The 13,813-nt window shown below is 47.9% G+C and overlaps 1 protein-coding gene across 1 annotated transcript in view; it reads left to right on the top strand.

Moving 5' to 3' along the window:
- Positions 1-13,424, top strand: part of NEXMIF (neurite extension and migration factor) — a 58,494-nt gene extending 45,070 nt beyond the window's left edge. The window contains exons 3-4 of the mRNA XM_037408350.1: positions 1,089-5,385; positions 6,114-13,424. Coding sequence (XP_037264247.1) covers positions 1,089-5,385; positions 6,114-6,330 — 4,514 coding nt within the window. The 3' untranslated portion in view covers positions 6,331-13,424. The remainder of the gene's footprint in view (positions 1-1,088; positions 5,386-6,113) is intronic.
- Positions 13,425-13,813: the final 389 nt, after the last annotated feature.

Below are 13,813 nucleotides of genomic sequence, written 5' to 3'. Positions count from 1 at the left end.
GCACTTGTTGCAGAGGGTTGCAGCAATCGTGTAGGTGCCAAATCCCTTTGGACGCCCCATTTCTTGCAATAGCCTGTGCTCCAGTTGGGTTTTAAAGCACTTGTCCCTCCTCGGAAAGCCTGCGCTGCTCCTGCGCTTGCGCCCTCCGCCTTCAGTGGAGCCACCGAGAAGGTAAGACGTGAGCAGCGACAAAAGCACCGCGCTCAGCTCTGTGTTGGCAAAGGTCTGTGCCTGGTATGAATGCACATGTTGGTGTATTTTTTTTTTAATACAGAGATAGCGGAGCATGTTCGTGGATGAAAAGACATCATATTTAAATTTCAAGGGTCATATCATCCATTGAGCCAGAAGTCAGATAAAACTGACTTTGTTCTGCCATAAAAGAGTGCGAGGAGTTAAAAATAAAAAATCCTTAGGTTAAAAAAAAATCCTTACATTATTAAAAAGGCATTTTTAGAGATCAGGGAAGAATGGCAAAACCCACAATAATTCTAACAATAATTGCTTTAAACCCTGTGCTGCCTTCTACTTTCCCTTGGCGTGGCCAGTGACAAAAAGACTACTGCGTTTTTAAAAATAGCTGTAACTTTCCAACCCTCCAGCAGTAATGCAGCTCAGGTATGTTTAAGCTGCAGACACTGCAGGGGGGATGCTTTGTTTCTTTAAGAATCTTATTTTTCCATTAATTTTTTCAATGTTAATGGGAACATTTTTATTAGGCTTGTTTTGTTTTATAATAACCTTGTCAGATTTGAAAGGCAGTATCCAGGTAACGGTATGTATATGAGGAGGAAAGAACGGATGGGCTTGGTTTATTTAAACCTACTCGTGTACCTCTTCCAGCTGGCTGCAGGGGGGAGAGTGTTTACCTCTCCCTTCCTTGCACATCACCACATTAATTAGATCCAGAAGGGAAGGATCACGTTCTTGCGGGAAGAGCACCTACCGCTTCCCTAAGGAGCGCTTGGGAAAAGTTACCACTGAAGCCGAGGGAGAAGGGGAGCGGGTGGCGAGCCTCAGCAGAACTGCAAGGGATGTAAACCCTCTTTCTTTCTCTTTTCCTCCCCTCCTTGTCCTTACCCTCACAGAATCGCACGCCCTGGACGGCGATGAGAGGCCTTGCACCGCCGCCGAGGCCGCGGTCACATTCTCAGCCTTGACGTCAGCTCAGAAGGAAAACCACGCGTGCCACCGGGCGCTGCCTCCCCTGACTTCGAAGAAGCCCTGCTTGCTGAGCCCCCCGTCGCCCCTGAGGCTCACGGATGTGCCCGAGCACGCCTCGGATGATTCCTCCGCCCACGCCATCTCCCTCACGTCCTGCGTGACGAAGGGCATGAGCTCCTGGTCACTGCCAGGCGACTGCGAGAAGGCTCCCTTCACCATGATGGAGCCCGGAGGCATGTCGGCGCTGACGGGCGACTGCTTGATGCAGCCGAGCCGGACCTGTCTGGGCTGCTTTATTGAATCAAAGGACGGCATTGATGCAGAGCCAGGAATAAGCTTGAAAGTGGGGGATATAAATAGGGATTATGACACCTGTTCAGTCTCTGATATAGGGATTCACTGCATGAGCACAGGAGAAACCATGAGATATGGGGATCAACTGCTTTCAGACCAGCTTTTAAGCTTCCCTATGCATAAATCGAGGGCAGCGGACAAAAGAGATGCAGAAAAATCTGACAGTGATTCAGAGGACCCCACTCAGAAAAATTATTATGAGGGATTACTATTAGACAAATGCAATGGTGAGGAACCTTTACTAACAAATCCCAACCAGGAATGGGGCTATTTTGAGTCTTTCATTAGTGAAAGTAAAATTGAGCTGCTTGACCTCTGCTCCAAAAATGAGCTTTCTGTAAATCTGTTTTCTGAGGAAGACGTCGATAATTACATGTTCGATGATGACGATTCCACCTTGGGAAGCGATGTCTGCTCTCTGAAAATTAGATACGAATCTTTCCAGGACAACGTGCGGGAGAAGACCACCACCCTACAAGAGGATGCCCAGTTCAACTTCTTCCCCAGCGTGTTTGGCAACTGCACCAAAAGGGACAGCAGGAGCACCCTGAAAAGGGGGCCCGGCGGTGCCACCGACCCTTCTCAATTCAAATCTGAGGAAGGCATCATCTGGGGGGAGGAGGAGGAGGACGGCGAGGAAGAGGACGGTGAGGAGGAGGAGAAAGCTGCCTTAAATAAATCTTGCAACAGCACGGAGATGGTGCAGTACGTGGGCTCCAAGAGGAGCCACTTCTTGGACTCGGTGAATTCCACGGAGGACTCCGGGGAGTTCAGCGACGACAGCACTTGCACAGAGTCCTCCTACGACGTGCTGCGGGACATCAAGGACTGCAGCCGGTACCTGTCCCGGGACCACTCCGGCTCCTTCATTCAGCAGAACTACGGGTTGCGGGCGAAGAGGAAAGTGCGATACAGCGACGACTACCTGTACGATGTGGACTCCATCGAGAACGAGAAGATCCTGGACAAGAAGGAGTGGCTCCCAGACGGGCCCAAGGAGGAGGACGATGACGAGTGGTGCCCCAAGAAGCGGCGAAAAGTCTCTCGCAAGGAGCCCCCCGTTATCATCAAGTACATCATCATTAACAGGTTTAAAGGGGAGAAGCATATGCTGGTGAAGCTCAGCAAAGTGGATGCCAGCGAGACAACTGTTACCCTAAACGAGGAGCTGCTCAGCAAATACAAGAAGCTGGCCCCTCTGAAGGGCTTCTGGCAGGAGAGGCAGCAGAGCCGGCTGGATTTGCTCAGATCGTCTCTCTACCACAAGCAGAATTTCTATCTTAACGGCTCAGATGCTTCATTCCTCCCTCACCCACGGAAGCGAAAATGCAAGCTAGCAAACAGGCACCGGATTCAAAGAATTAAAGCCATCGAGCAATCAGTGAACAAGCTGGGCTCTTGCTCCTCTGATCACAAGCAGCCTTGCAGCAGTAAAGAGGACACGGGCCTGAAAGGGCTGCCGGCGTTAGCCATCGCCACCCCCAGCTGTGCCAACGGATTACACGTACATGACATCACGGGCATCGCCGCTGTGAAATGCAAATCGCAGGAACGGGAGCACAAGGGGACGGAGAGGAAAGTGCTCCGCAGAATCAAATTCAAAAGTGAAGCCAGGTTGAAGTGCAAGAAGATCAAAGCTGCTACCAGTACGGCGGAGGGCTCCCCGGTGCTGGAAAACCAGGACTCTGCGGCGCGTCTGAAGGACGAAAACGTTTCTTGTGCTTCAGACAGCTCCCATCTCCCGGAGTGCCACGAGGATAAGGTTGCTAAAAATTCTCCTTTCCTACCATCCACCTCCTCTTCAGACAAGCCTCTGCCATCTGCTAATATCACCACCAATGTACCCCTGATCCCCGGAGGGTATCTGCAGACGTTGTTAGATGCTTCTGATTTGTCGAGCAACACCGGTATCTCATACTTCGCCCAGCATCCCTCCGAGCAGCAGCAGCACCCGCTCCCCAGCATCGTCCCGGCGGAAAAGCCCTTCCCGGCCCTGCAGCCGGCGCAGAGCTGCGTGCTCTCCCCGCCCTCCGAGTCCGAGCTGCAGCAGTCGCCCGGCCACCTGGAGATGGAGCAGAGCAGCTTCGGTAATATGTGGCCGGCCAGCAAGGCTGCCGGCAGCGACCGCCAGGACTTCCCCGGTGACATGCGGGAGGCGGCCGGGCTGCCGAGCGAGTTCGGCAGCGGTGCCGCGGGTGCAGACGGCCTCCCCGCCTCTGGATACGCTCAAGTCAATCTGAATAGCAGCAAATTGCTCTACCAAAAAAATTACATGCCGGATAGCCAACAAGTGCAGTCTGATGATTCTTATCAGTCATGTCATTTTAATAATGGAGAGGGGCGCTTTCATTTCCAACGAGGTACACTAAGTACAGATGATGGCAGGCTCATTAGTTTTGATTCAGTGGGTTCATTGTCAGTTAGTTCTAGCAATTACAGTTCTTTAAGTTTAAAGTCTTGTGAAAAGGACGGCGAGGATGATATTAATGATGATTTCTTGGCCCACTGCAGTCCCAAGCTAGTGATCCAGCAGAGCATAGATGAAATCACCCCTTTGAAGGAGTCCACGGACCTTTTAGACATTTCCAACTTCACACCTGATAGGTTCCGCCAGTCGTCGCTTTCAGAGATGTCCCCTCCGGACACTCCCAACCTGTCCCCACAGATAGCTGGCTCTGATGCCAAGCCTCTGGGCACCCTAAAGGGCTTTCAGGAGAGCCCCCAGGCCACCCTCAACAGCTCTGAGAAGGTCAAGTGGAACTGTGGGGTCCTGCAGACTGAGGATCAGGCAGATAATGGGTTTGCTTTAAATAATCACCAGTTCCAGTTCCATATGTTCAACGATGAAGATTCTGTCAGCCTTCTCGAAAAGAGTCCATGCTTGTCAACATTTAATGAGCCATCTGGTCAAATTAGCACCAATAGCAAAGTGTCAAAATCGAAGAGGAAAAGTTCATCCAGCAAGAATGTGGTTACAAACCAAAGCTCTTCCCAGAAAGCCACCCGGAAAAAATCACCCAAAACCAACAAAGGAACCGAAAAACCGCCAGGGAAAAACTCCAGGCAGGCACCCAAATCTGCCAGGAAAGGGAAAAACACGGCAGGAGTCAACGGCGAGAAGGCTCTGGCCGTTGGCAGCAGGGCGGTCAGCCAGCTGAGCAACACGGCCACGGCCACCAAGGGCCTCCCTGAGGGCGCCCAGCATTGCAGCCCGGCTGGGGTGAAGCTGGGCAAGCACAATGGGCTCTCCGGCGAGTGGGCGCTGGGGAAAGAGGGGGGCGCGGGCTGGTCAGAAGCCAGCCTGGGCAATGCCACCAGCCTCCTGGATGACGACCAGAGGGAATTTGAGGAACCTTCCAACATCCTGTCCAACATTGCGTCGGGAATGGCGGATGTCCAGAGGTTTATGATGGCCTCCATCGAGCCCTTGTGGGGGCCTGTTGGCCACAACAGCGTTCCAGACATATTCCGGTCCCCGGAGTCCAACAGCCTGAAACTGAAAACTCTTAAAATTTTGGCAGGGACATCCCAAGAGTCGAAGAAGAAGGCGAACGGCGGGTCGCCGGCGGCGGCGAAGAACCACAAGTCAAACAACAAGGGCTCAAGCAAAAACAGCAAAGCCGCAACCTGCGACCCTGGTCGCCCCAACTGCTCAACTGGGTACACCACGGACATTCACGCTCCCTTTTTTGATAAAAACTATAGTAACCTGAGCACTTTAGGCAATAACGGACCTACCCATAAAAAACTCTACCGTCATAAATCCAGTTCGAAATCGCTGAGGGATGAGAACTGTAAAATAAAGCGAACGGACCGCGAACAGCCCCACAAGGACCCACCCGTGACAGCTGCTTTTGAGAAACTGAGGTAATGCTGCACCAAACTGGCTGGAATGCCCCTTAACCTCCCTCCCACCTGCTAGGCCCGCTCTTCCTCAGTTTTTCCTTCCTGAAAGCAAAAGTTGCATGAAAAAAAAAAAAAAAAAAAAAAAGACATTCCCCTTTTACAGTTTTGGTTGGTTTTGGTTTGGGGGTTGGTTTTTTTGTTCGTTTGGGTTTTTTTTATGTGCATGAAAATACTTAATACTTGCAAGCTACCTAAAAGAATGACCAATTTTCTGGCTTGGCTGGGGTTAAAAAAACTAACAAGGCTACTCTTTTCTGCTGTTTGGCTTCTTCAGTTTTTAATTACTTATTTATTGGGGGGAGAAAAAAACAAAACAAAACACGATTACATGCTCTTTTTAATGATTTTGATGAGGAAAGACTTTTTTTTTTGTTTGTTTTGGAACATTTTGTAAAAAATAAACCACAAAAAAAAAAAAAAAAAAAAAAAAAAAAAAGAGGTTATGCATCCAAAAGCCAAGATCTCGAAACTTAAAACGGCTCTTTACTTTGCAAATGAGAACTCGTTCCTAATTGAGCTTCACGTGGCAATTTTGAGTGCTTTCTGGCCCCCTCTGCTGTTTATCTCCTAACCTGCATCATCTAAAGCTGCATCTTCTGTACCCGCCCGCCTTTAGCGCGTACGCTCCGTCGTGGTGACTCCAGACGAGCTAACTAAGATGGCATCAAATGTTTGATTTTTTCCTGCAGGGAATCAGACTCCATTCTTCTTAAAGCAGAAACAACATTTTTGGGTTTTCCTGTATTTGAAGAAGAGACTCCCTTTTCTAGAAAGACGGTTGATGTTTGTTTCTTTTTCTTTTTTTTTCTTTTTTTCTTCTTCTTCTTTTTTTTTTTTTTTTTTTTATTGGTTGGGGTTTTTTTTTCCCGTCGGTTCCTTTTCGAAATCTGCCTTGTGGTATGTTGAAATGTAAGTGCTGAAATGAAGAGTTTGAAATTGTGGGAATTTTATTATTTGAAAGCAAACCTAATCTGGTATTCTCTGTGAAAGACTGTTTTAAAAGTCATACTGTTGTACAGTAGTTTATGCACTATTACCCACAACAACAAAAAAATTGTGCCAAACTATGAACAAGTGACTGTATTGTATATATTTTTACTTCTCTATCAACATTGGGTTGTGAGTGTTTTTGCAGCTATGCCTTTTGGTTTTACTAGAAACATTCCAGTTGTTAAGTACTAACCACCCCCCTTTGAAAGCACCTGTAACTCACGATGAAAATGATATTGTTCACTTATACAACTTACCAAAAGTTTTATGGACATGACTAAAAGTGTGCCAAATTTACTTACCTCATTTCATGGATTCACCCTGTGGTTTAAAGCTCATAAAGGGAAAAAGAAAAAAGAAAAAAAAAAAAAAGAGGAAAAAAAAAGGAAAAAAAAGGGGGGAAAAAAAAAGAAAAAAGGAACTTTGAAACCGATGCTGGGAAATGGTAATGTCCTCTCTTTGAAACCATGAGCAGAAAAACTTAATGGTGAAATGTTGAGTTTCATTATAGGAGAGAGTTGAAATGGTGGAGGAGTTCAGAAAACCACTGATGGTAAGTTTGCCAGGAACTCAAGTGTCTGCATCTAGAGACTACAGAACAGCTGCTTTTCAAGTGTCTGTTTTCTTAAAGCAAAACCTGTAGCTGAAGATCATTTGAAATGCAAAGTTACATTGCTAATTCTTTGTATCTCAGTTTTATATATTTTATAAGAACCTGGGATAAATTCTAAAATAGTTATAAAAACAGAACTAATAAGTTTCATACATTTATTGCTATTTACTTTTTCTTTGAGTAGTTTCTTAAACATTTTCGATGCAGAGCCTGTCAAAAGCGCTCTCCTATCATAGCTTTGGTGTTTCCTAAATGTCTAACCTTGCAATGCCAATATAGTTTGAACTTTCAAAAGCAAAGTCATTAGTTTTAAATACAAGTCTGAACCTTTTCTTTCATTCAATTCATAAGATAAGTAAAAAAAAAAAAAAAAAAGCGGAGCTATTTGTGATCTCACCAATCAGGGCCAGATCATACATGACTGGACTTTATTAAGACAGCATTAAGTATTACATGCTAAATGTATTCTCAAAAGGCCTTATTTGTAACCCTACTCACCACACCCTCGCCCTCCACGAGAATAACAAACCCAAGAAATATCTATTTTCCTTGTGCAACTGAGAGCCTGTGCATTGCATTTTGCTGCTGATTTCTCATGAAACCTTGATATGCAAGAGCCCTGCTAACTGGGAGCTGTTGGGAGCAGAAGGATGCGAGGCTTGGACATGTTTATGCAATAGAAAATTGTGAGGAAGAGGAGCCTTAATAGCAGTTGGACAGATCACGTTCTCGACATGGTTGTGAGCATAGAGGTGGTGTTTCGCAGAGGGCAGGACTAGACTCGGGTTTCTGTGCAAGCAGGTTTGTTTTTTTTCAGCCCATGCGCAAGGCAAAACAGCAGAATTGTTTTCAGTTAATTTAGCAAAAAAGCAGACTGAACACTTAAATGAAGTGGAGTTGCAGAGTGTCGATTTAGAATCAAAATGTTTTTGGCATTTGCAGAGCTTGAGGTATAGCTTAGGCTCGGCTCTGCAATCCCAGAGAGAACGGCATGGTGATTGCATTGCATTTTATTTAACAGATGAAAGAAGCAACTCTGAAAAAATAGTAAGTCTGAAAACAATCCCGTAAGTTCATTTATTCCATGAAAAAATGAAATGCTGGCATTGCCCAGAGTGAGTTGCTCTGGCTGGGAGCAGACTCTGGGTACCCTGCAGGTTGCTGCAGGTGGGAGCAGGGTGCAGCATCCCACCCTGGCTCTGGCTCCAGGAGGGAGATCCAGAAGCTGCTCAGGGTTTATTTTGGAGAGGAGAGCTGTGCTAGGGCTCCATCCCTGGGTGCCTGGCTTGCCTGCAGCCTCCATGCTCTCCCCTGCTTCCCCAACAGCTGTCTTTTCTGTTCGTAGGGTCATCAGATACTGCAAGCTCCAGTCACTGCCATGGTGTTGGTGTATCCCATTTTTTCTGCGTTCCTCCCACATGCTGCAGGATGAGGGGCTGCCAGCTCCCTTCTTTCGGATGTTCAGGCTGCTGCTTCTACAGAGACAGGTCAGGCCCAGGGCTGGTATGCAGCACTGCCCTTCTTTTTGGCCCAGAACCATCGTTTAAAAGCACATTTCAACTGGCCTGCACTGTGCTCATTATGCTTATTATGAATATGGGACTCGTATAAAATACCTTGTACTGAACCAGATAGCAATATCTATTGCATTCAAGAAGTGTGCAATAGGGCATGAAGATAAGGCATAAAATGTATTGACTATTTTATGTTGGAAATCCATGAATACCCAGCTAGGTGTTTCAGGACAGTATTAATCACAAATACCAGCTGCCTTGTTGCTCTCCCATTCTGTCCTGTTGCTCCGATTTTGCTGCCACCCTCAGTGGTCATCCCATGTTCTCCCCAGAAATCTCTGACTGGGGAGATCTTAAGAGCCCAGATCCCTCACAGTGTGGCACTGGCCCTTGTCTGTGTCTGAAAAAGCAATCTTTCTGCTGATAGACCCCAGAATTTGGAAATTGCCTTGAGCCAGCCATGTCCCTCCTCCCTTTTGATCTTCATAGAGTCATAGAACTGTTTGGGTGGGAAGGGACCTTGAAACGTCATTTAGTCCAAACCCCCTGCAATGAGCAGGGACATCTTCAACTAGTTCAGGTTGCTCAGAGCCCTGCTCAACCTGCCCTTGAACGTTCTCGGGGATGGGGCATCTACCCCCTCTCTGGGCAACCTGCTCCAGTGTTTCACCTCCCTCAGCATAAAAAAATTCTTCCTTAAGTCCTTCTCCACAGGGCTTCTCTCAATCCCTTCATCCCCCAGCCTGGATTGATAACCAGGGGTTCCCTTGACCCAGGTGCAGGACCTTGCACTTGGCCTTGTTGAGCCTCATGAGATTCACATGGGCCCACTTCTCAGGCTTGTCCAGATCCCTCTGGATGGCATCCCATCCCTCAGACGTGTCAACCGCACCGCTCAGCTTGGTGATGTCTGCAAACTTGCCGAGGGTGCTCTTGGTCCCACTGTCTGTGTCATTGATGAAGCTATTAGTGCTGGTCCCACTACGGACCCCTGAGGGACACCACTCATCACTGATCTCCATCTGAACATTGAGCCATTGACCACTACCCTCAGGACATGACCATCTAGCCAATTCCTCATCCACTGAACAGCACATCTATCAAATCCTTATCTCTCCAATTCAGAGAGAAGGATGTTGTGGGAGACCGTGTCAAAGGCCTTACAGAAATCCAGACAGACGACAGCTGTAGCTCTTCTGTTCTCCACTGATGTAGTCACGCCATCATAGAAGGCCCCTGGGTCGGTCAGGCAGACGTGCCCTCGGTGAAGCCGTGCTGGCTGTGGGGAATCACCTCCCTGCCCTCCACGTGCCTTGGCACAGCTTCTAGGAGGATCTGTTCCATGACCTTCCCAGGCACAGCAGTGGCCTGGCGGGTGGGTGGGTCCAGGGGCCTCCTTTCCACCCGCTCTAAAAATGGGTGCAGCGTTTCCCTCCTGCCAGCCACCGGGGACTTCACCTGACTGCCACGACTCTTCAGGTGTCACGGAGAGCGGCTTGGCAGGTACATCAGCCAGTTCCCTCAGGACTCTGGGATGCTTCTTGTCAGGTCCCATAGGCTTATGTATGTTCAGATTCCTCAGGTGGTCACAAATCTGATCTTCTCTTACCGTGCGAGGGACTCTGCCCCCCCAGTCCCTGTCTTGTGGTCCATCCGCTCCAGAGGTGTGGGAAGAGAGGCTGCCAGTGAAGACGGAGGCAAAAAGGTAGTTGAGTACCTCAGCATTCTCCTCATCCGCTGTTACCAGTTTGCCAGTCGTGTTCATTGTGGGGGTGTGATTTCTTTGACCTTCCTCTTCTGGCTAACATACCTGCAGAAGCCCTTCTTCTTTGTGCCCTTGCCAAGTTCAGCTCCAGCCGCGCCTTGTTGTTCCTGGCACCATCCCTGCACAACCAGGCGATGACCCTGTGCTCTTCCCAGGATACCTGCCCCTGCTTCCACTGCCTCTGCATTTCCTTCCTGCCCTTCAGTTTGACCAGCAGGTCTCAATCCAGCCATGCCAGCCTCTCGCCTTCCTTTCCTGATTTACACCTGGGGACCAAGAGCTCTTGCACTCTATGGAAAGCATCCTTAAAGATCTGCCAGCTCTGATCTGCTCCCTTGTCCCCAAGGGCGGTTTCCCAGGGGGTCCTGTTGACCAACTCCTTGAACAGCTGGAAGTTTACTTCCCTAAAATTCATCTCCCCCTGCCTATCACTACCTCAAGGTTTTCACCCCCTCCCACCTTTGCCTCATTCCTTGCCATGCGAGCTCCCCTTTTCCACTTGCCCTTCTTGTCAGTACCGGTGAATTTCTGTTTTTCACAGCGCTGCTCCCAGCTGTGGGAGCACTGGGACGTCAGTCCCATCCATCCCTGCCCACCATCCGTGCACGCCCGGGGCTCCCCGCACCTCCCTGCCTTGGCTCCCATCTCGGCTCATCCTCTTGCCCAGTCCCACTGCACTTCCAGCCCCTTCTCACATCTTCTGGTTGGGCTCCTGGCTGTTCAGGGCGGCTAATCCAAGCCCCGCAAAAGACTTTTCTTCTGCAGCATCCCTAAAAATGTCTTTTCTACTTTATCTCATTTCACTCCTGCTCTGGTGGTGCTGGTGTCCCACTGGCCACCATATGAGAGGACCCGGTGGCAGCGATGCTGCTCTCCTAAGCCGCGCTGTGCTGGCACACTGTGGTTTGGGCAACTTATAGTTGGTAGTGAAATTAAAAAGCAGAAACCGGCTGCTTGTAAAGAAAGGTCACAAAGTCCATCCGAGAGGACACCACGCGGGGTAGTTCAGCCTGAGCCCCTGGCTCTCCACCCCCAAGCTGGGCACCCATGCCGTCCTGCAGAAGGGCAGGTCTGCCACGGCACGGGGAAGGCACCCATCGCCCTGTGGTGGCTGTGCTGTGCGGAGGGTGTTCTGCAGAAGGAAACCCTACAGTAGCCCACCCCTGGCGGCTGTGGGGTTTCCCGGAGGTACTTGCGTGTAGAGGTTTTGTAATTAGGGAAATATCAGTGATGGGGATTCAAGTAATAGGGTTTTTTTAAAAAAAAAAAACAAAAAAAACTTACCAGGTTTACATCTTGCTTTTCTTTTTTAAGCATAAAAGAGGGGAGGGGGTTGAAAAATGGCTTGAGCGTAATGACTGCTGGACCAGGTTCAGCCAGGTTTCGGGGGGAGGAGGCCAGCAGCAGGCAGGGCTGGCTGCAGCCCGGCGGCCGCTGCTTGGTGAAACCATTACCGCGCAGCTTGCTTTTGTCAACAGTCAGGATTGCTGGGTGGTTTTTTGGTATTATGTGGCTCAAATGAGCCACAAACCAAAATAAAAATGTTTTGAGCATTTTCATCCTTTACCTGCTGGACCATATTCCTCTTTCCTTAAGGTCCCTGTCTAGCAAAGCACCTGGGTGGGAGCTTGCTCCCAGGGGCTCCTGCTCCGCCGGTGCTTTCCTGGATGGCAGCCACCCCTGGCTGTTAAGTCACGAGAAAAACTCCCTTGGTCAGTGTAAGCGAGAAGGATCAGGTGCGTGGACTTCAGCTGGTGCAAGGTCAGGCCCTCGGTCTTACTTTCTCAACTCGGTGTGTTGGACTTTGCCTATGCAGCTCCCAGGGGGTCCAGTGGAAGTTGCATGGTTCAAGCCGCTGACATCTATTTGAGAATGTGCCTCTTTATCTCTTCAGCGCATGAAATAATGCAAAAAAAGAAAAAAAAAAAGAAAAAAAAAGAAAAGAAATGAAGTACAATGTCTGTGGTAGAAGCAAGGCTTTTCAAATCTGTTTCTCAGGTAAACAATTGACACTAATGACAGTGGAGTAACAGCCATCTAAGGGAATTGGGATCTAAAGCAGGAGGATGCCCTCCATCGCGCAGGATGCTTGGGTTGCCAGACACGTTTACTGAGCCTTTGAACACTTGGTGCAAAAGGAAACAAGAAATCAGATTGGTATTCACCACTACCCTTCGCTAGATAGACAAACGTCCATTTCAAAAGCACAAAGGGAAGACTTAAACACAGACTAAACCACACTCACCTACACAAAAGAAAGGTACCAGTTAAACTCCTTTTGTCTCTTACTCCCAGTGGGAAGCAGGGTAGAAATCCAAGGAGCTGCTCTGTTCCGCTGCCCGCGGCGCCGGCCGGGGCGTTTCGACTGCTGCCTCCAGAGATGTGAATGTACTGCTCCTTGAGTTCCCTTCCATAGAACTAGAGGCACCTCGTTAGGAAGTTGCTCCTGTTTTATGGTGCTAAAGAAAACTTTTATCCCCCCCTTGAGCATTTAAGAACTATGAAATGGCCCTTTTTATGAATGTAACATATCCATTTCTGTTCCACATTTTACACTGCAATTTTAACATGTTTGGAAATTATTTGCCTTTTTTCTTTTAGAATAAGCTTTATAAATATTCTGTAGAGTCAATTGAAGTATAATTCTTAAGGATCACTCTAAGACGCCTACAAAATCTTGTATATTTTTAAGTGTGCCAATTTGTAAAATATTTTGTAAGTGTATATTTTTCTTAGAAAAGTGCTGTGAAGTGTTTGTATGTGTGAGGTTTCCCTTTTTTTGCACCTTCGGGTGTTAATAAAAGGATGTATACTTAAAAGTTTCTGGTTTTAAAAACCAAAATACAAAGAAAAAAATTAAACTTTTGTTGGGAATTTTGTAATAAAAAGAAATGTTGTGAAAGAGTGTAGTGATATTGTGTAAAGGAAACTGGAAAATTTGTGAGCGCTTTGCTGTTTTATAGATCCTCTTGTAAATTATTCTTGTAATATTTTGGGTTTTGTTGTTCTTGTTGCAAAGGTTTTAAATATTTGTGACTGACTCTGTATGGTGAAAACGTCATATTGTTAACTTGCTGAGTTTTGTTATATTGTTTATGGAATAAATAAAAAAATTTAAAATCTCATTTTAAGATCATATATGAAGAAGAAATTAAAACTGCCATTTATTGAATATTAGGAATCGTTTCTTTAAACAAATCGCTACTCTAGATGAGGAGCAGTCTGGCTGCCCCCTCTGCGCACACTCCTGGTCCCAGCCTGCGGCTGAATGGGGCCGATGCTCATCACCGCCAGCGCATGAGAGATGGAGCACGGCTGCAGGTGGGAAGAAGCGGGAAGAAGTTCTTTGGGCACTTCTGTTTTAAAAGTGTGGCTATTTGGCTATTTTTAATTGAGAAATGAAAACTTCATCTCATCACCGTGGAAGGAGTTGTGAGGGCGTGGTGATGGGGCCGGGCGGTGCAGGCAGGCTGGCTGAGAGGGGGGGCTCCCCCAGCCCCCCAGGCC

The sequence above is a fragment of the Falco rusticolus genome, chromosome 14 (assembly GCF_015220075.1).
Source record: "Falco rusticolus isolate bFalRus1 chromosome 14, bFalRus1.pri, whole genome shotgun sequence".
In the NCBI taxonomy this organism is placed as follows: domain Eukaryota; kingdom Metazoa; phylum Chordata; class Aves; order Falconiformes; family Falconidae; genus Falco; species Falco rusticolus.
This window is presented reverse-complemented; position numbering and strand designations above follow the sequence as displayed.